This window comes from Mytilus edulis, chromosome 1 (genome assembly GCF_963676685.1).
Source record: "Mytilus edulis chromosome 1, xbMytEdul2.2, whole genome shotgun sequence".
Lineage (NCBI taxonomy): Eukaryota > Metazoa > Mollusca > Bivalvia > Mytilida > Mytilidae > Mytilus > Mytilus edulis.
The window spans coordinates 117134008-117158222 of record NC_092344.1 but is presented as its reverse complement, the minus strand read 5'-3'; the positions used below and the strand labels follow the sequence as shown (position 1 = coordinate 117158222).

The 24215-nt window shown below is 31.5% G+C and overlaps 1 protein-coding gene across 1 annotated transcript in view; it reads right to left on the bottom strand.

Moving 5' to 3' along the window:
* The window catches only part of LOC139502270 (protein phosphatase EYA1-like), a 105976-nt gene that overhangs the window by 68062 nt on the left and 13699 nt on the right, over positions 1-24215 (bottom strand). Inside the window, 1 exon segment of the mRNA XM_071291704.1 lies at positions 21020-21150. Within this exon segment, the coding sequence (XP_071147805.1) occupies positions 21020-21103 (84 nt within the window). The 5' untranslated portion in view covers positions 21104-21150.

Genomic DNA, 24215 nt, shown 5'->3' with positions numbered 1-24215 from the left:
TGTCAAGTTATCTTCACCAAACCAAATGAAAACAATTCAGTTATCAATGTGTCAAAATAACTTCACCAAATCAAATGACAACAAATCAGTTATCAATGTGTTTAGCTGAAATCACCAAACAAAATGACAACCAACAAGTAATTAATGTTTCAAGCTGACATCACCTAACCAAACTACAACCAACCAGTAACCAATGTGTCAAGCTAACTTCACCTAATCAAATGACAACCAACCAGTTATCAATGTGTCAAGTTAACACCACCAAACCATATGACAATCAACCAGTTATCAATGTGTCAAGCTAACACCACCAAACCATATGACAATCAACCAGTTATCAATGTGTCAAGCTAACACCACCAAAGCAAATGACAACCAATCAGTTATCAATATGTCAAGCTAACGCCACCAAAGCAAATGACAACCAACCAGTTATCAATGTGTCAAGCTAACACCACCAAAGCAAATGACAACCAACCAGTTATCAATATGTCAAGCTAACACCACCAAAGCAAATGACAACCAACCAGTTATCAATGTGTCAAGCTAACACTACCAAAGCAAATGACAACCAACCAGTTATTTATGTACACCTTCTAGTTATCTATTATTTACTCACTAAATTTCAGAATTTATCAGACCTCAGACAATCCTATGAATTTCTGTTAAAAAATTATGACATTATAGAGTACACCAATTATCTGTGTAAAGTATATCTAGAAGTATATTGTTCACAAGTATATGCTATGTTCAGCTACATTCCTGTTGGGGTATACCTTTGAGATTCTAATTTGTTCTTGATTTAGAATGGAAATTAATTTATTATAAATTTAAATGTTTTATCAACAACCTCTATATGTAACATTCTTGTGCTGCTTTAGGGTGGGCTTTATCTGTTTTTCCTGCAACACATGGGGGTAAACCTGCTTGAATATTATCTTAAAGAACCCTCGCTATCTAAGTCAGATCATAACATCTCATTACAGAAAATTTAAAAGACAATTTTACCTCGTATATTATTAAAATAGCATGTCTTAAGGTTTTCTAGTCCTCCGTCTTCTTTTGGCAAAATACATTAACTACAGAAAAGATCTCGTTAACATCTTACTATTGTTATTACTATTCACCTATTACTCGTCTATGAATCGCAAATTATTTAAATATTTTCAATTATAATATATTTATTACCCTAAAATATGTAACATAATACCAAATTTAGCAATATTTTCTAAAATTCTCCACATAATAAAATCCTACTAAAGCCTAAAATGATCTAGATGTTTAGCCAAGATAAGATACAGGCGCCATTTGAATTCATGTAGTGTGAAATAAGCGGGGAAAATTAATTCTTTCTTCCTTCGTTTGAAGTTGCCGTCAGGTAGACAAACTACCATTCTTCTAATCACTTAGGTGTTCCTATTTAACAATTGATTAAAAATTACAACACAAATCATAAAAGAAAAAGATTATACACTCGCTAGATAATCAATCCTCAAATTTAGATGGAAGCAGACGATAAGAAAAAATTATAAACGTCCCCCTCTGGGCACAAAATCCATAAATGGATATGTCAATTTCCCAAGGAAATAAGAACAACAGTCACCTGACTATAGGTCAACACAAATTTTACTCCATTGGAAAATTGTAATGAAATTGTCGATTTGGCAGCCGTATGTCACATGATTTCATGTCATCCTACAGTTGACAAAAGATTTAAACTAAAATAACTGTCAAGCGATTGTTTTTCTTTCCAACAGCATCAATCTAATGTTCATTGAAACTATTATGCTTTTAAATTATACAAAGGTTCAAACACCCTTATCAAACTTGCTTAAAATTTCAACTTGAGAGATGAGACACTTATGTATTCCCCAAACTTTAAAACCTGATTGTATCAAAAAATACTAAAATATTAAAAATATTTGTCAACTGACAGAATTTGTGTAATATTTTTGGTAAATAAACTAGTTCAAATTGTTTTAATTAGCTTTATATGAAAGACACATACATCTACCCAAATCAAATACTTACTCTTCTTCAAAAGTTACCAGAGTTAATATTAATGTTTATGACCAGACAGAAACTTGTGTAATATTTTAGGTAAACAATATTTTGTTCACAAATTGTCTGCCAACCCCCAGTTAAAGACTAGATAAATATTTGACACAAAGTGAAATCTATTTCTAGTAGCCAGCTTTGTGAGGTGTTTTTTAGAAGAGAAACAATATTTACAAACATCTTGAAAATCTGCGGAGTTCTCCCTTTGTCTATGACAAGACGTGGTTAATTCAGCAATTGTGCCTGTTAAACATGGCCAAGACTGTTTGCTCAAGGGAAGATAAATCTTGCCTGGTTATGGATTGGTTCAACAAAAAAGTCGCAGTAATTACTGTTCACATAAGTAAACACTTGAGGTCCATTTTTGTGTTTGTTTAAAGTAAACTATCCATTGGTTTAGCTGAGCTGATTACAATAAATAGATAGAGTAGTTTAAACATTAGCCTATTTAGTGTCTGGTAGAGCTACAAAATACCCTGACAAAGATGACACTTAATTGATTTTATTTTGTATTAAGTCTTAGAAGTTTTGTATGTACTTTCGATACTTCCAACCTTTCACTATCAACAAGTAACATAGGCATAAGGAATAATAAACTAATTATCTTTTAAATGCTTCACTTTTATCAGCAAGACCTCCCTGTAATAAAAACATAACAGTGACTATATGAAGAAAATTCTGGCTTGGGTTATCAATTATTTCTGATATAATGTTTTTGCTAGCGAGGTGAAATTAAAAATTTATATTTATACCAAAATTGCAAGGGGACAAATTTAAAGCAGACAGCAGACATTAAATCTAAAAGTAACATTATGTATTACAAGCTATTGCTCACTAATTATAATTCTGCTCAAGATGTCCATCTTTGCCAAACAAGGAGTAGAACATTGAAGGACACATAAATGCTTCATACAGGATGGCATAACTAAATGAAGCTAAGGTGTCATATTCTAAAAAGCCATGACTTATAGCTGCTGAGAACAAGAATGTGTCCACAGTACACAGATGCCCGACTTGCACTATCATTTTATATGTTCAGTGGACCGTGAAATTGGGGTAAAAATTCTAATTTGACATAAAATTAGAAAGATCATATCATAGGGAACTTGTGTACTAAGTTTCAAGTTGATTAAAAACTACCTTGACCAAAAACTTTAACCTGAAGCAGGATAGACGGATGAAGGGACACACAGACAAAAGGATGCACGGATGAACGAACAGATGCAAAGACCAGAAAACATAATGCCCCTCTACTATCTTAGGTGGTGCATAAAAAAGTGAAAAAGAGTTCATATAAGTATGTTAAAGATGCAACATCTTGTTAATCAGGAAGTGGATCATAGAAGGAACTGAAAGCCTGTCACAAGGTACAACTTAACTAGATGAAGCCTCAGGTATCATATATTAAGATTTATTACTAGTAGTTAAAAGAAAAATGTGATTTGGTAGAAACAACTCACTTCATATTTTCCAATTTTGGAAATAAAATACCTAAAGAATGCTGAATGGAAACTGTAATACTAAATATTATCTGCATAATTGCTAAAATAAAAGTATTCTAATGTATATTTGAAAGTTAGATACAAACATATGGAACATCAGATTCTTTGATTCCATGACAGTAACAACATAACAGGTAAGTATAAGACAGGTGCACATAAGTAATGAATCACTGATCTATAAATACAGATGGTCTTTTGATAGTCAGACCACAGTCCCATTCCAATACTTTACCGATGGGTCATCAATATACAGATGAAAAGTCCGACATCTGACTGATTGGTCATCAAGCAATATCTCTAGATTTATCAGTTGTGTATTGTACAAAACCATGTAGATCTTCAATGATTGTTTTATCCTTGAGATTTAAAATATTTCATTCAATGAGACACAAAAGACAATTAAAATGATGTCATCTTTATTAAAACTAATTGATGCTTATCTTCTAATGTATGTATTGTAATCAATAGACATTTAACCTTGCTGACAAGCAGGGCACATGTCTACTGTACTTCAGAAGTAGGGGAGGTAACCCAACACTGGAATTCTCTACCTCCTATAGACTCCAATAAGTCACTATTTACTAGGATTCTAACAGTTCTAATATATTTTGAAGGTCAGACTTAAAAGTAACAGATTATAGCTCTAAAAAATAACCGAATTTTATCTTGAATAATAAACAATCAAAAGACAGAGTCAGATTTGCAGTCCCAAGACCTCTGAATTAACATTGAGTTTACTTACTAAATTGAAAGATTAAAATAAAATCATACTGAATTTGTTCTTATCATATTTCAGGAAAACTTTTCTCATAATAAGCAAAAACAATGAGTTTAAAAAGTTGCAACTAAGCCAAACAGCCGGTATTTATATAAGACAGTTGGTTGGAATGAAAACAATGTGTACACCTGTCCTTGTTATGAATGAACATGGCATAACACAATAAGATGTTTGTTTTTTGTTTGTGAAACGAAATGATGTAACATACAATATAAGGCAGATTCATTGAAGCAGTGATGATGTTAAATTGTAACATGGCAGAATGAATGGAGTTGCAACATGTTTCAGGACCATCCATGTATGTTTTCAGTTGATTACCCCCTCTCTCACCTGAGAGGATAAAGTTTCCTCCCTCGTTAGTTACCTGTATGAAATGAACACCTTAAGCTTTATCTTTTGATCAAGATATACAAACAATGACAGTATTTCAGAACAAATTATTGAAGTATTATTTTACAATTTTGAACATTTTTGTATTAAACTGTAACTAATACAAATGATATCTTCCTACAAATCTAATTCAGTTTAACTCAAATGGACATAAATATAGAGCAACAATTACTAAGCAAAAGTTGACTTCCTTAAGAAAAAATCCTCACAAATTCTAAAATTACAATAGTATTTGACTAGATGAAGGACTATTCCTGGTTTACAAATATGCCTCAAATAGCAACTTAATCATTTCCCCTGATAAAACCATAGCACTGTATAAGATTTTCATTATAGTTTTGTATGAAACCAGCAACATGTATGTGATTTTAAAAATTCAGACCTGTATCCAAAATTTTCACTTATTAGGTAGTGTTGACATGATGCTGAAATTATTCACTAGACATTGTCATGTTAAAGTATATGAGTATATTTTTACTGTTTGATATCTATATCTATAATTGACTATGCAAGGCTAAATTAATAGTATTCACATCTAAATAAGTAGATATTTCTTTAAAATTCTATATTAATTCAATATGGGTTGTTTCAGGGAAACATCATACAGTTCTATAAATCTGTTGGTTTGAAATGAGATGTTACAGTAAATTGTTTGTAGGAGACAGTGTGAAACCATGTTTGAAACTTTTTACAGGGAGTTAAGTAACTTCTGAAGTTCCCTATCTTCCTTCCTCCCATCAGATGGTGAGCAAGCTTGTTTTGGTCATTTCTATACTGTATAGCATTCTGTTAACACAGATACTGCAAAGCTGAGGTCGTATTATTAAATTTTATAAGAAATCCTACAGATTTATGGTCCAAAATAATATTTTTTTCATCTGAACATAATTATTGTTCTTCTTTTTTCACTAAATTTAAACAATTGAAGACACTTACTTCAGCAACACTCCTTTTGCGCCAATTACTGTTTTTCAGGGGTATCATTTGCGCCAATTTTTTTTTCTTCAAATGTATCAATTGCTCCAGTTTTCGGAACTCATTTGCGCCAATTTACCTGAACATATATTGATCGTACATATTAAAGATTAATATATATTTAGTATCATTTTTTATACACATGAGACAGACCCACAAAAGTTAGAGCGTCAAATACTACGAACAGCATGCAAAAGAAAAGCTACAGAAAATATATCCGAAAGACTAGCTAAGATCATATGTTCGGAGCTATTCCATCATGAAGAGGAACATCTACAGAAAAATGACTTGAAGTGCATAAGACAGTCTATGTACAGAGAGAGAAGATAACTGTTCCCTGCCCAACCAAAAAGTTCAGTAGAATTTCAAAAAATTTAAGTGAGGTATAGTGATCACAAATAAAGAAGAAGAGTTTGTTTTAGTAAATGATATTGACAGTGGCATTGTTATTCTCAGTTGTGAAGCTAACTTGAAATCACTTTGTACGTGGGGCAGAAGATGTTTTTGCATACAATACATGGATTCAGGAATGGACATTTAATTTATATTCCACTTTTAGATTGCCTTTTGCCTTCTAAATCAGGAAACTGTAATAGAAAATGTTTTCTGTGTTTAAGGAATGTTTTTCTTTAAATTGGTGCAATCGTATATTTTATTTTTGGCGCAATTGATACCATGTAATTTTTAAACATGTGGCGCAAACGTAGCATTAGAGAAAAAAGATTGTGGCGCAAAAGGACGCTTTTTTGGCGCAAACGGATCTCTCCCCTTACTTCAGGCTTTTGAATTTCAATTAAATACTCAAATACCCCTTTTTCACAATTTTTTTTAATTTAAATTATGATCATCTAATAATTAAAGTCTGTATTATCCATCATAAAAGCTAGCATAGTTAATGTAATATATTTTAATTCATGGTGTTTTTTTGGTGTTTTTTTTGTGTGCAGAATTTGGTGTTGATAGGAATTAGATAAATTCTCGTTTAGATTTATTCTTTTTTGTCTTCACTGAAATGATTTGAAAGCTTGATCTATGCTGTAGACACCTTCCTATTGTTGAAGACAGTATGTTGACCTCTTAATGTCTTTTTGTATTTATGTCAAAGGGTTGCTGTCTCATTGACGTATATCCACATCCTATTTTATTCCTAATTTACCAGAATTCAAAGCGACAACACCATTAATTTTGACAAATATTAAACATTTTGTTCATTAATGTTTTTGTCACTTTCAAGACGACAAGGAAATTGTTTGTAACATTATTGTAGAGTATTTAATTGGAATTCAAATGGCCTCCAATAAGTTTGTAACAAAACTAATTATAGAAGTTAATGAGTGGTGTTATGCCTTGACAAATTCTAAGAATTGCTCCCTAAGCCTGCCTTCATAGTTATTATCAATTTGTTATGCTGCAGATAGACAGTCTTAACGCCTTTAATTATCAAATAAACAAAAACTTAATTTGAAGAAAAAATATATCCAAAAGGTAAAACTGCATACTGAAAAACTGGGTTTTGTTATATACCATCAAAATATCATACTACATCGGAAATAGGAACAATTACTATGAAAAAAGAAGATGTGGTATGACTGCCAATGAGACAACTCTCCACAAGAGACCAAAATGAAACAGAAATTAACTACTATAATAGGTCACTGTACAGCTTTCAACAAGTACAGCACAGCCCATACCGCATAGTCAGCTATAAAAGGCCCCAAAATAACAATGTAAAACAATTCAAAGGAGAAAACTAACAGCCTAATTTATGTGCCTTTACTTTATAATTTGAAAAATAAACTGCATTTAAAAGTAATATCCTCCTAAATAAAATCATGTTTAAGACTTGCAATGTTCTTTTAAATGAAATAAATCATCAATTTACACGAAAACTATCTCCTACCGAGATTTGATAAAAACGGTGGAAAATGTGGAGGTTAAATGTACAATATAATTGAAGGGACAAGGGCACTAGATTCATTTTCATACAAAATTTGTGTATAGCGCAAGACAATTTTTAACGACGACACGATAAATTTACATTTATCATTTAAATCTAAATGAACAATGGGATTCTCTCCCTGATGCTATCTATTCGTATGCAAGAGTTAATCTAAAAGTAAACTTACATATGCGTAAAATATTGTCTTATAATTTCTCAACGGCTGACAAAAGTTTACGGCTTTATGGTCCAGATTTTACATAAAAAGAGAACATTCTGTAAATTTTTAAATTATTGTAGTCTCCAGGAATACTCCACCCCTATCTTGGTTTTATACAATTAACAGGTTAGCCATTGTAAAAGTACAAATCTGATTATTATATGACTGACTTTCTGCAAGTTAAAAAGACAATGAAAGTAAACCAGACTGGATACACCTTACTGGTCAAACAGAATGATTCTACAATTGAATTAACTATACAATTAACCATGTTTCACAACCATTCAATTTTTATACACAAATGCATTGCAAGGTTTTTTTCGTTGAAAGTATAGCAAATGTGTTTGTGTTGACACTCAAACACAATAACAGGGAATGACCATGTGGGGAAAAATTACTAAGGATACATGTTCTGTCTAATAAACTCTTCGTCCAGTTTTTACTGAAAATCCTCGTTAGACTTTTCATATCAAATGAAAATGAACATCTCATAATGAATTATCCTACACAATTGGGGCATATTTTGCAGATTTTCAAAGAGAGGCAAAAGATACCAAAAGGGACATTCAAACTCACAAGTTGAAAATAAACTGACAACGCCATGGCTAAACAAGACAAAAGGCCAACAGGCAAACAATAATACTCAAACTCAGCAACACCAATGATGAAACTTTTGATTTTGTATCATTGGCAATCATTACATCTCCTTATTTCTATATTCCTTAATATACACACATATTTTATAAAAGGTAGCCATTTTGTGTCATCAACTCCCCGTCAACTAAATAAATTGAACAAAAATACCAAATCCATCCAACAAAAAATATCAGGAATATATAATAAGTGTGCATCTCAATTTATGTTTTTGAGAAATGTGTAAAAGTAATATATCTTCTAACCAAAGTCTATACATACAACAGCTTATCTATCTACTTAGAACTAGTGTCCCTCAGACTGATTCACTAATTTGAAGAAATCAGTAGATAACAACTTTCTGTACTAAAAAGACACATACACCGTGTTTAGCATAGCAAAACGTAGAAGGGGATCACTACTCTTTAAATGGCTTTCAAATCACAAAGTCATAAACAATGAAACCTCACAGGCCATTTGCGTCTTTTATCCATTTGTTTTTATTATTACAAATTATTGGCACCTTATCTGAATGACCAAATGACTTGAGCATATTGTGAATTAACAATGTTTTAATGCAGGAGAGAGCTTCAATTGTATGGGGGCATTAAATAGTCTATTCAATAATCATGTTTTATACATTTTTTGTAGAATTAAATAACATAAATATCATTCATATTCATTGCATAATTTTGGAATAACACAGGAAAACTTAATTTAAATGAAATGATGAACTAGTAGTGAATTAGTATAGGGTTGCAAGTTTTAGATTTAACATGAGATTGCAGATTTTAAACAGAAATTAATGGTTTATAATATAAAGTCATTTCTACAATGCATTATAAATTCATCATCTGCCCCAGTGGGACCTGAATAATTAAGTCAGTTTTAGGTATTTATACATTAATTACTGGATTATACTGCATTACATTATTTCTATGACAATTGTTTCTTTTTTTCTTTATTTTTCCAGATGGTGGAGTGGTAAACTTATCACATTTTCTATTCATCCCACATCAACAACTCGTATCCAGACTTGTGCATCAAACATATTTTTTTTAAACACTGCTTCCCCTGCAACATAATGTCAATCAAAGCAATCTAATATTATCAGCAATAGCTTATTTGGAGTATTCTAATGCTGAAGTCTAAAAAAAGCCATTTAGTTTTGTAAAACATGCAAGTTACAGTTGACCAGAAACTTTTGGCAATGTAAAGAAGAGTAAAAATGTGTATCACTTACTATGCAGTAAAATTAGCATAGTCAACAGAACAATATTAACACAGTCTTGTTTAATCTGGATTGTTCCCCTTAATGACCAAAGAACATTGATGTAAACAATTATAAATCACCATAAAATCTTCTTTAATGAACACAATCCATACTGTCTAGAAGCTATAAAAGAACCCAGAGAAATACAAAATGTGAAACACTTCAATAGAGACAACATTGTTATCCCATAGGGTCTCAGCCACTGTGTGCAAATGAGCAATACAATTGGTGGTAAAGCATAGACAACTCATGTAAAAATGGTAAAATCAGAATAAAAGTATAATATGGACAAATCCTACCAATTAGGAAAGCTTTCCATACCCCCACTTCATGAGCACAGGAGGATAAAAACATACAGCCTGATTTGTGTTAAGTTTGATAAAATTCAATCTAAATTATCTCCAAGCAGTACCAATAGAAATAACAAAGACCTGACTTTGAAAACAGACAAACAAGTTTCATATTTAAGTCAACTTTACTTGTTGAAAGCATAAAACAGTTTGATTTTCACTTCAAATTCTTGCAGCAATCTCAAAAAGGTAGAAAGGTATAACACATTAAAATCTAGTTAAGACCAGGATCATAGAAGTGCAAGATCATTAGTGAAAATATATGTTTTCTGTGTGACAGATTTTCTTTCACAACATTTGTAAACTACAGATAAAAGATTTACAAGAAATCTCCATATTTTTATCTAATTATATATTGTTAGAAAAACATTTGGAGAATTTAGACTTTGTGTTTTTCTCATTAGATCAATCTTGTGATTGTACTTGGCATTTCTTCCGTGATTTTAAACACAGAGTTAACATGTCAGACTAATTGTTCAACTACCTGTCTTAACGATTCTATGTCAGTCTCCTGCTGGTTCTAATTTATTTTGCAGACTGACACAATGAGCAAAGGGAGGTTGGAGGGGATACAGCAGCTAGAAACCAGGTTTCGGGGCTGAATAATTCAAGTCAAATATACAAATGCACTGTGTTTTGAAAAACAATTTGGTCAGCCTCATTATATTTAGATGTTTATAGTAGATGTTTTATATTGACCCAGTCATTTCTCCACCATCAATAGTATAAAATATAATACCAGTCATTTCTCCACCATCAAAAGTATAAAATATAAATATGAACACTGTACCAAACCAACATTCCAATCTTCTAGATCAAAAAGTAACATTTTGCCAGGGGATGTGTCAGTCCAACATTCCAATGTTCTAGATCAAAAAGTAACAGTTTGCCAGGGGATGTGTCAGTCCTCTTGAGAATATATTTTTTTTACTAAGGTCCATCAGACTTTGCTCTAAATCCATGTTGCATTCATGTTGGATGAGTAGCAAAAAAAAATTCAAATCTCTTGAGTGACCTTGGCAGTTTGTCTCTGGCAAAGATGAAACAGAGGTGCTTAATTAAGTTCAAATTTTATCTGTCTCAGACTGACCATGATATGTCCTATACTCAAACAGGATGTTGGGTTTAAAGTTAAACCATGTTTTACTGATTCTTTATTTATCCCCACTTATATATATGTATAATCACAGACATTTACATCTATGGTATCATAATAGAATATTAGGAAAAAGAGGTAAAAGACACAAGATCTTATAAAGCAACAGGTAACGTGTACTAATGTGCAAGTCCAACAGTCAAAACATATATAGATGTAAGAAGATGTGGTATGAGTGCCAATGAGACAGTCACAAATTGTAAAAGTAAACCAATATAGTTCAAAGTACAGTCTTCAACAAGGAGCCTTGGCTCACATCAAAAAACAAGCTATAAATGGCCCCCAAAATATGCCTTCATCATGGTCCAGGAAAAGGACCAGCAGATTGAGTCCACTGATTGTAAATGTGAAACTCTATTATGATTTATTACAATTTTTATCATGAACAACAATATCCACTATTTATGTAAACTTACAATATCAAGTTCATCCACAGATATTTTTTCCAAATATGGAATCACTTAGGTTTACAACAGGTAAAGTGTGGCTGAATAGCACTGACAGAATTTATTTTGTCCTAAACCTATGTATAGTGTTAAATAGAAATAAAAATTGAAAAAAAAAAATGTTAAACAACTGTTTTCCCAAGAAAACCCCCATTAAAATAAATTCCAACTGAGTATCCTGTTCCAAATTTATTTCACAGAACTTTCTTCACAATTTTCTTTCAAAATAGTAACATATAAAATTCTTTTTATTGTTTGTTATGAAAGAACCAGGAAATAAAAAAGTCGGACATTTATAAATAAATAATGTAGACTCAATTCATACCTTAGTTTTTAATTCTAGCAATAAAAGTGGCAAAAAAGCTAAGTGTTTCCATTTAAAAAAACAATATAATAGAATAGATTCAGTAATAAATGGAAAACTTTTCCTTAACTACGGATAAACAGTAAACGTTGAACTTAGTATCATATCATTTCACATAGTTACATCCATCCCTACCACATTGCCTTAATTTTCATAAGATTTATTTATACTTATAGACTATCGTTGATCATCTGAATGAGATTGATTTTCTCGCTTGAGCCGGTACAGTGAAAGCGAGAAAAGCAATCGAGTTGAGATGACCAATGATAGTCTGTTTATCGCTATTTCACCTATGACAATGACGTCAATTTCATGCTAATTTCCTTAGAAACGCCACATGCCTACTTAGTTTCTAGCGATAATTTTTCATCTCAAGCGAGTAGCATGATATGAAAAATTATCACAAAAAAAGATCAAAGGAAAAATGCACAAAATAGGGATAATTAGAGTTAGTTGCTTAACCTATATATAACAAAGCAAGCTGAATTTTAAAAAAAATACAACATATTTTTAAAAACTTTATTGAAGAAAATACTCTTTTAAAACATACAACTTGTAGAAAGTCCACAGACAAATATGTTGTCATGTCCATAACTGATTTTGTTAAGTTACCTACCCAGAATATTAGTCCTTGACCATCTTTACTTTGGGACTTTCCCCTGACTCCTAAAGCTATTCAAGAAAACAACATGTGTTAGAAAGACCTTTTTTCTCTTTTTCATATAACATTACCCTGTAAAGCTGTACAAGAAAACTAAACTGGTGAAACTTATCCGTCAACCTTAACCCCAACTGGTGAACTTTAGCCTCAACTCTTTAAAATAACTAATACAATTTATTTATTACAAAAAATCTGTTACTAACAGACAAAAGCTAAGCTCAGTCTATATACCAAATGTCTAACAGGCTTCCAAATGTTACCAAATAGTCATCTTCTGTATCAGGAACACCAAGCAACTGGACTAGATGTAACCAAGAACAACCATATACACACATAACTCAATTGACACATGTGTCTTTTACCTGTAGAACTCTTACATGTGTCTCCTTGTACCTTTGACCTTAAGACAAGTGGCTTAGAGGGATGGATGTACTCAAAAGATTGACTGTAGAAAGAATAAGTGTCAATTATAGGAGGCTGTCAGAAAGTAATGTGCTTAATAACCCTGCATAATCACTTGTTTGGTTTTCACATAAGCAGAACCTGTTTTTTGCTTTGTTTTGATAATATTGCTCTGCCATAAGAGAAACAAAATGTCGATGAATGATTGATTGCTATTGATGACAGATGGAATTTCGTCCATGTTAAACTCATATTTTCTGATACATATTTCATGAACCCCAAAGGAAGGAGCATCTGGAAAATGACAACAACAAAACTCTGCAATGCTTGGTCTACTATCATCAGCAAAAAACTTTATTATAAAACCATCCAAATGTGTTGTCTGGGGAAATCGGCACAAAAACCCACATAAATCAAATGATCAATTTCTATAACAGAAAGTTAATTACATAATAGATAGTAATAATAGGGGTACCAGCAGACAGAAATACAGTCAAAATAGGTCCTGTATGTACAACTGAAATAGCTTTATTTAAGATATGTAACATTTATATTTTTTTAATTACTCATAAGCATAGATTTGCTACGAAAATGAATATAACAGGTTCATTAAAGTATTATGGCATATGGCTGTGAAAAAAACTGTTCAGAGTTGTATTGAATTTTTAAATCCAGATTTAGAAAAATATAAATGGCATCAAATATGACAGATCATAGTGACATTTTCATTTTAAGTTAAACTTACTCAAAACACTTTGTAACTTTTATAATTGCTTTTTGGACAATGAGAATTAAACCAATATCACCAAATTAATGAATGAACCACTTTTTAAGCCATGTGCAAACACTTAAATTTATGAACAGAAAAACAGTGAACTCTATTAGTTCTATTAAGTGGCAGGCTCCTACACTTTTAACAGACCTTAATTATTACACAAACTTCTACCAGTGTGGTAGGTATTTTAAATGTTCAGGAAATAATTCATTTACAATAATTTCATTAAATAATGTTTAGTATGGAACCTGTTACAATCCATTAAACTTTAATTTGTTTATGAGAATAAACTCCTTGCCTGTGGTTTTATTAATTGTTACAAATATATCACTTATTATTTGAAAAGTACTTTTATTTCATGCCAAATTTATTTCAGTAAAATTTAATGATGCGAAACAGTTAAGTCATAAAATTCTTATCTTCCAATCTGACAAAATTTTTTCATCTTTAAAAAACAAGACTGTAATTTTCTTTTAAAGTTTGACAGCTTCTTTGAGTTACGATTGTAGAATTGACCCCTTACCACTGTAACGATTTACTGTTTTATGTAAAAAACTAGTTTTCTTCGTTTTATTGATAATCATAAAATTCTGTACCGATTTTGTCCACAGCTGGCGAGATATTCGATCCATGCCGATAGCTGTTTATCATTATCTCTCCTCTGTGAAAAGAAGGACTATATCAGAATCCCTACTTTATTATCCTCATAAAACCTATTTGTTTTCAAACTTTGTAAGTTTAGTACCCCTCAACACGTGAAGCTTCAAACTTCAGCTTAAAATCTTAGTAGTTAACACATGCATGTAAGAAGTGATAAACCCAATCATAATCGGACATATCTGTCTGATTTATCTAGAAAAATCACATTTTTTATTGTCCACATATTTTAACAATTTTTCAACAGTACATCCGACTTCGTATGACCTGTAATTTTCTCTTCAGGTGTTTATCAGATGCTTACCTCAAAACCATTCAGTTCATTGTCCAACAGAATTAAAAAGCTGTCAAAATTTATTAACTTCAAAATATCAGTACCCACAAAAATGTGTACTTTTAAGTTCAATACCCAATGAAATATCTAACTTTGTTACAATAAAAATAAGTTTGTTTTTCTTTATATTTAGGGTTGATGTTGATAATCAATTATAATGAGGTGATAAGTAAGCTTCAAAAATAAAACTAATAATATGGGGTCAACTTTCTTTAAACAGATCTAAAAATAGAACATGTTATCAATGGTCATCTTTTACTCCATGGTAATTTTTTTTTATCATATATAAAAACATGAAGGATAAAAAAGTTTTTTATAACATCCACTGACTATATGTTTACTTTTAACACCTAGTGTAAACTAGAGGCTCACAGTGCCTGTAACCTGCATTTGTTTTCACTGTCATACAAAAGAATGACCATGAAGAAACATAGTAAATAGATATAAGAAGATGTGGTATTGAGTGCCAATGAGACAACTCTCCATCCAAGCCACAATTTGTAAAAGAAAAACCATTGTAGGTCAATGTATGGTCTTCAACACAGAGCCTTGGCTCACACTGAACAGCAATCTATAAAGGGCCCAAAAATGACTAGTGTAAAACCATTCAAAAGGGAAAACCAACAGTCTAATCTATACAGAAAACAATAATTGAGACACACTTATGAACCACATCAAACAAACGACAACTACAGAACGTCAGGTTCTTGACTTAGGACAGGTGCAAACAAATGCAGCGGGTTTAAAGTATATTTAGCAGTCTTAATAAGTGTATTAAACCATTAAAATAAGCAGGCAGTGTTCTACATATTATCACACATTTTTTTAAACTGCTGTATGCTGAATAAAAATAAAGTAAACCAAATTGTACATAGTGTAATTTTAACTGCAAATGTAATAACAGGTAGCTAAATACAAAGGAAAATAATCATTCAGAAAATACAAACATTTATATTGGTTCAGGTCAAGTTTGCTTCAAAATACCATAAAAGTAATGAATTTTGGTATGTATGACTGTAAATGACAACTATCCATAGACCAAGGGAAAACGATGGGATCAACTACATATTTTTTCAAGCAGATTTTTCATTTCACTTTCTTATTTCAATTCAAATGACCTAAAAAAATATAGACTAGTGCATCTGTGATGGGAATAGCTCATACTGGGACTCTTCCTAAGCTAACAATGGCAAAACCACAAGTATCATATTTGCACTATGATTATCATTTTTAAAAAGATTAGTTATTTTAAATGTCTTTACCTTATTGTACTAAAAAACTATTTGTTTTCAAACTTTGTAAGATAGTAAAAGGTTATAACTTAATCAGTTTACTATTACTTCCACTTGTCAAGAATATGCATAAAACAATGATCAAAAGACATTAAGTAAACAACAATCAATCAATCTAAGACAAGTAAATCAACTTGGTTAAGTAAATGATTATTTTAATACAGGTTGTCAATTACACAGACCTGCCAACTTTTGAAAATCTCCATGGGGGATTTAGTGCGCGACCAGATTTTTAAGGGACACTTTTTGCGGCGTTTCTGTGTGCACTGTTTTTTACTCTTAAAATAGTCTCATGTCTCTTTTTTTTTCTTTTGGTATACTGATAATGATCTTATAAGCCTTGATTTCTTTTATTTGCATGATTCTTGTACTTATTTTAAAATTGACAAAACAACTTAAGAATAGAGAAAAATGGCATTAAAAAATAAAGGATACTTAGTGAAAACCCCCCTTTTCCCCCTCCAAAAACCTTCTTATCTTTGGACCATGCCTCAAAAGACCTAAACCTATATGTCCTAAAGTTAGAAGGATAAATACAGATTTTGATTAAGTCTATCAGTATTAATGAGAAAATGGATAAAAGTTGAGTTATCTTTCTTTGTGTTCGGAGGTGCTCCTACCGGCGGAGGTTTATTCATAGTAGAAGAATACAAAATGGCGTCGATTTTAAATCAACAGACACATGTCTGATTTCAAAAATTAAATGGATTTCAAGATAAACGATGTTTTTTTAATAGTTCAATACAGTTCTCATCTTTAAGTTAATTACGATTTCGTTATGGAACTACGGTAAACGTTGCAAATTGTGCTCGTATGATAAACTGATTAAAAATGAAAGGCCAACTGACCGACCGACTTTCTGTTTACAAATAATAATATTAATTAATTTTGAGGATTGTTATGACCCATCAGGTAATCCGATTACTTGCAACAACAAATTATGACACCTGTTGTGACCGTTGATTAGCGTATTATTGTAAACTTGTCATAATATGTCCCCAGGTAAAATTATAGATTATCAGAAAAACTTCAAAATCGGAAACCAAATAATTTTTTCGGGTATATTTTGTGAAAATCGGGATTTTGACTTGTTTTAGAATCCCGATATCGGGATTCGGGTTGAGGGATGAAAATCGGGATGATACCGCAAAAATCGGGATAGTTGGCAGGTCTGATTACACCTCTTCTTGGAACTCAATGGAAAACAGAAGTGATTAAAAAAAGAAATCTAAGTTTAAAACTTGTAAAGCAGTATGTCCTAATAGGAGATATGCCAAAATCTTGAAAATACTTCTGTTTTAAATGTACCTTTTAGAATACTATTACTTGAAATATTTTATTGTTTAAAGTGCCTTTTATAAGCTTTGTATACATATGATAACTAGTTCAAAGAAAGACAACTCTAGACCAATTCAAGCCTAAAACTGATTGCTAACATAACATTACTTGAATTGGTTGAGTTGTCTCTCTTTGAACAAGTTATTACAGTTTGTAGTGTCAGATTTTTATTAATGACAAGAAATGGATAAATAAATGAATGAGGCATTGGGGAATGATACTCCCTGAACTACACATCAATTGAGGGAAGATATTTTTTCAAGGCTTCAAATTACTGGTATGTTTGTAGGGACAACAAAGCATCCTTATTGCTAACTTATTTACCTGTATTAAAATAATATTCTTCCTCTAATTTGAGGAACCTTTCAACTATTGAAAACAAAGTCACTAGACATCTATTCCATCTGTTCCATCTGCATTAGTTTCTTTCAATCAACTTTTTCAATATCAAACAAGGAATACTGAAGTTCATATCGGGCAACAATTGATTTCGGATACACACAATGAGGGATAAATGGATAGACAGAAAGACCACAGAACAGACAAAGAAATTATAACTGTGGATCCATTTTTTTTTTCATTGGAACCATTTTTTGTGGATTGAGGCGAAGTAGCATCTTCATGACTATTTAATTTTGTGGCTTTAGCAATGTTTGCATCCATTCTTTAGCAAAAATTTAATTTGTTGAACATTTAAATTTTTGCTTCCCAAGATGTAACGAAATCCATAAAAATTGGTTTCCAATCAAAATTAATGGATCCACATTATATAAGTGATGCAAAAGTTTTCAGGAAGTATAAAATTAATGAATTTCTTTGTTTGATCAGATGTTGTAACGCCAAACTGATTCTTTCAGACTGACATGTATTTGCTTATGAAAAAGGAGACCAGGCAGTTGCAGTGCATTGGATCTGAAAGCATTATGGTATAACCTTGATTATTCATTAACTGTAATTCTAAAACTGAATATTAGGGCTCTTTTGATATCTGTATTACTTCTATCTTTTGATATCTGTATTACTTCTATCTTTTGATACCTGTATTACTTCTATCTTTTGATACCTGTATTACTTCTATCTTTTGATATCTGTATTACTTCTATCTTTTGATACCTGTATTACTTCTATCTTACATAATATTGTCTCTTTGAAATCAGAACAATATCAGTACTAAGTGAGTACAGGATGCTAGATTATGATTGGTTTCTTTATTTACGAGAATACTTGGTTAGTCACTGTTAAAAGGCTAATTTCAGTATTATTTGTATAATAGACATTACAAGAACTTTAACTGTGACACCTGTTAACCGTTAAATAGTAATATTTTCTTAGCATCTGAATGAACTCTCTAGAACTGTCGCAATTAATTAGTGCTATTTATCTATGGCAATAAAGTTGCCACTGAAGAACATTTAAGGAAAGTTTCTGGTTATTCTAATGTGTTTAACATTCAAAGAAAAAGACAGAGTTAATGTATTTTCTGGTCAGTTTTAAGGTTGTTGCTGATGTGAAAAGTTGGTTACATGTTTGCAATATATAAATATTATATAAGAACTCGATGTCGTCTTTTTAATTCATATTGAGGTGTAACAGTCACATGCAGACTAGGTTAGTATCTTCTGATAATGGATAACATTGTCTATGAACATTCCAATTAGTCTTGCTTAACATTTAATTTATTCAGTATATAAGATTAAATAAACATTTATATGCTACCATTGCTTGAAGACTAATGAAGATGCTTCTTTACAAAACATCTAGCATTAGATAAGTCTGTAGACATGTACAGTTTTATATTTATACACCACTCCATGAGAACAGGTATACATAAACAAGTCACCAAAGAAGATAAATTGGCTAATTACAGGCCACAAAAACCTTGAGATTCAGACAACCTAATTACAAAATGAGAGTCCACAAAGAAGATGTGTCACCTGCCTTCTCTAAATGAAATATGCACAAATTCAACAAAAGATTTAAGATATCCCCCTTTGTATGATTCCTCTACATTTTTCCAAATAACGTTTTCAGAATATTACCCATTAATTATATTCCCTGGTCTAAGTCATTGATGAAAATGTGACTAAAATGTATTAAAGACACAGGGAGGGTTAGAGATCAATATAAACCCCTCTTCTGTAACTGAAGTAAAAGACACAGGGAGGGTTAGAGATCAATAGAAACCCCTCTTCTGTAACTGAAGTAAAAGACACAGGGAGGGTAAGAGATCAATAGAAACCCCTCTTCTGTATCTGAAGATAATTTATAAGTTATTCCTATATATCTCTAAAAGAGGATAACACTGGTTCCACAATTATTTCAGGCAAGTTTAATATTTGGTAGGACTATTATCATTTATGGCACACTATAATTTAAATAAATCAAAAATTACAATAAATAACACCATTGTATTTAAAATTTAGTTCAAAATGATAATTGCTAATATATCCTCACACCTGCGCTTATATTACTTATTAAATTCAACACTCTTTAATTTGTATTTTGTTTAAAGAGGTTCATATGTAAATCTTGAAGATTTTAAGATATTGCAATTGACACTTTCATTTAAAGTTATACAGGAAAATGTGGCTTGTTCATTGCAATAATGCTTGTTTTGCATTCTCTGAAAATACAAACATATCATTTTCCCAGTTACTTACCTTCTTCTGAAACTACAACTATATCATTTCTTCTTTTAAGGTAGCACAATACAAAGATTTTATAACTCCAACTCCCAAGTTTTAAAATGCTGTAACTTTCTTAATAATGCTTGAAAATTTATAAAATTGGTAGTTTTGGATAGCTAACACATTACTCTTTCAAATAAATGCAATGTTAGTATTATGCAACAATTATGTAACCAATTATAATGTTAACTGTGTCTAAAATATTTTTGAATAAAAGTGACACCTAACATCCACGTATTCCAACATCAGTCTGAATTCTGATAGCAAAAAAATCTTATTCGGAAGACTCCGTATACATACTATAAGTACTTTATTGTAATTAAATTACAAAATATTGATCACATGATGCTAGTATTACTAGACTGTCAATTGCTTTTAATCAATCCTTTTAGGATTGATTAAGCAGTTCTAAATTATATTATATAAATAAGGGCGAATAGCCCATAGAGTATTCTTACTCTTGCATAAATAAATAATCATTATATTAATGACATTTAATTGATGGGAATTCGTGGATGTTGAATGTCATGTTATTTTTTAACAGAGTTATCCTCCTTCTTAATTACCTCCCCCTGAAACTACAACCATATCATTTTCTTCCTTTAAATCAGAGTTATCCTCCCTGATACTTACCTCTTTCTGATAATACAGCCATATAATTTTCTTCCTTTAAATTAGAGTTATCCTCCCTGATACTTACCTCTTTCTGATAATACAGCCATATAATTTTCTTCCTTTAAATCAGAGTTATCCTCCCTGATACTTAGAGTTATCTTCCTTGTTACTCACCTCTTGTTCTTCATTAACAGAATCTGGGGTGACCGATCTTTTTCCATGGCTAAACCCGTTAACCTCTTCTGTCAAAGTTGCCATGGTTACACAGTGGTTTAATCACCTTGCTTTAATCTTCACCATAGTTGCTGAAAAAATATATAATTCATTAATAATTCTGATGGCTGAACTTCTGAAACATAAAAGTTTTTTTTGTGTTTTTTTTTTACATCAAATTTGAATGGTTTTAAGCTAGTGATTTTTGGGGCCCTTTATAGCTTGCTGTTAAGTGTGAGCCAAGGCTCGTGTTGAAGGCCCTACCTTAACCTATAATTGTTTAATTTTATAAATTGATCCTTGGATGGAGAGTTGTCTCATTGGCACTCATACCACATCTACCTATATCTAAGTATTCTTTATTCTTAAGATTGCCTGTTACAATTATACTTCTGTCCAGGTGAGTATTCCTGTCAAATACTTAGTTGCCAGGAACATACTCATAATATAATAAACAATATTTCATAAACTATGACAATATATCATAATTATTCTATCAAATCAATTTCGTCCGGTAAGAACAGATTTTGGGTCCAAATTTCAGGTTCATCTGATGATAAACTTTGAACACTTTTTTAAGTGTCTACTTCAGTAGACTTTTCAATTAGTTTTTGTGAAAGATTTGAACTGAATTAGTCATTAAATGTGCTCAAATTCAAGCTCAAATATGAAAAATCTGTCAAATATACCACAGTATGTCACTTTTCAGATGATTTTTGTCAAAAATGAAAATGTTCACTCTCAACCTTTATATATATATGTAGAACTCTAAAGTGCCATGGGGACGCTAAAGTAGGATGGTCACGCTAAAGTGCGATGGTCTACGTTAAAGTCCGATGCCTCCATACGCTAAAGTGTGATTGTCTGCCAAAGTATAGACGTACAAACATAGCTGGATTATGACGTTAACAGTCGTTTATACAAACCAAAAATGAACATACAGGAATATGAAATAAATAAATAATGGAAGCGAACAGATGCAAATTTATGTTTACGTTTATATTTAAATATTGATTTATTGAAGAGTATAAACATCGGTAAAATAAAGGTTCATGTTTTCAAGCGTAACTCAGAAATTGTCCATTAAAACATCAATGAGTACATTATGGTTAAATATAACATGTATTAATACTTGCTACGAAAAAGGGGAAATATAAATTTTATTTATTCCGTCCAGTGGCAAATAGTTCATGCATGTTCAGGACGAGGGGCGTATTGGATGTAGCTTGTCGTTTACACAGACTAGTAATGTCAACACATCCCCTTGTCAGTTGCAAATACAAAATTTGTCTTCTTAATTTAGAAACAGTCACATAAGACTACCGGTAAAGTAAAAGCCTATCGCATTATATGTTATATCATAGCCGACTTGATTTTGCAAAAAGACTTGTTTTTAACATTAGTTCCTTTGAATCTTTCTCTTTTGTTCCATAGCACTTTAGCGTGCTATACCATCGCACTTTAGCAAACAAACATCCATCGTACTTTAGCGTGAGACACCATCGTACTTAAGCGTAGACCATTGCACTTTAGCGTTACCATCGCACTTTAGAGTACCATCGCACCTTAGAGTCCTACATATATGTTATGATAACAGTCTAAAATTTAACTCAAATGCTAAAATTTTGAAGATTTCAGTAATTTAGCATGACTTAAAAGTTTCAAAAATTAAGTGTTCATGAAAGTGAGTTGGTTCACAGTATTTATAATGTTCGCATCAGGTTTAAAGACTGATTTTTTGGGGAGATTATTGCAACATATTGCAATATTTAAATAAGAAATAAAATTTTGTTTAACTTTAGCATGAGGGAACTACCATTGTGTAGAGTGTGATAAATATTCTTCAAATAGTTTAGAAGGGGGAAGAGCTTTCAGAAGACATATTGAAACAGGTACATTTATTCCTTTTTGGACCACAATTGTATTCCCTCTAGCACATCCTCAGCTTGTGTTCTACTTTTAAGTTTCATCCATTTGAATAACGCTTTAGGAGTTGTGCTCATTGTGACTTTTCCACATATTACAGTACTGTAGTAAATACATTTGATTACTTCCCCTTTAACATGTAAGACAGTGATTTTATTGCTATATGTAACGTTAGATTTCATGTCAAGTTTCACCAATATCCCTTTAGCTATTTAAAAGAAGTTGCTGAGATGGAAGGACAGTTAATATGGTGATTCCATTATACTCCTAAAAACTTGAACTGAAGGGTGTCAAAAACTTTCTATTGTCATGGTTGCAATGTTTTTTGATAGACCAGTATATAATTTACAAACTAAAATCTAAACATCCTTAGCATCATTCATGTCTAGTTTGCTTTCAATTGGTTCATTAGAATTCTAATTGCAAATATTTTTGAAAGTTTCTACTGTATTAAGACTTATTTGTAATCTTGCCTTGGTGATCATTTATGGTATCTACACACAGTTCCTACACAAAAGACTAAAACTGGTTAAAACAGGAGTGCACACACTGAAATCTCTCGTCTGCTTTACTTGTCATGATTGAATTTATGTTTTACTATAAGTTTTAAATAAAATTAACACTTTCAATATGATCAATGTAAATGAGGCCTTGGTTAGATTAACCCGGACAGACATGAACATCTCACAATCATAACATATACCAAATATATTTAATCTATTGCTTATGGTTAACAGACCTTATAGAATTTAAAATTGAGAATGGAAATGGGGAATGTGTCAAAGAGACAACAACCCGACCAAATAAAAAACAACAGCAGAGGGTCACCAACAGGTCTTCAATGTAGCGAGAAATTCCCGCACCCGGAGGCGTCCTTCAGCTGGCCCCTAAACAAATATATACTAGTCCAGTGATAATGAACGCCATACTAATTTCCAAATTGTACACAAGAAACTAAAATTAAAATAATACAAGTTTAACATTGATCAATGAACCAAGACATTGAGGTCAAGGTTAAATGAACCATGCCAGTCAGACATGTACACCATAAACTAATCTAAAACACCAAGTTTAATTGACATTTTGCTAACAGAATTTGAAAAACAAACATAACCATGAAAACTTTAGTGACTAGTCAGCAATTAAAATGATGTCAAGGTCAGATGAACCTTCCAGACAGATATTTACACCTAGCAATTGTTCCATGCACCGAACATAGTTTACTGTTTGT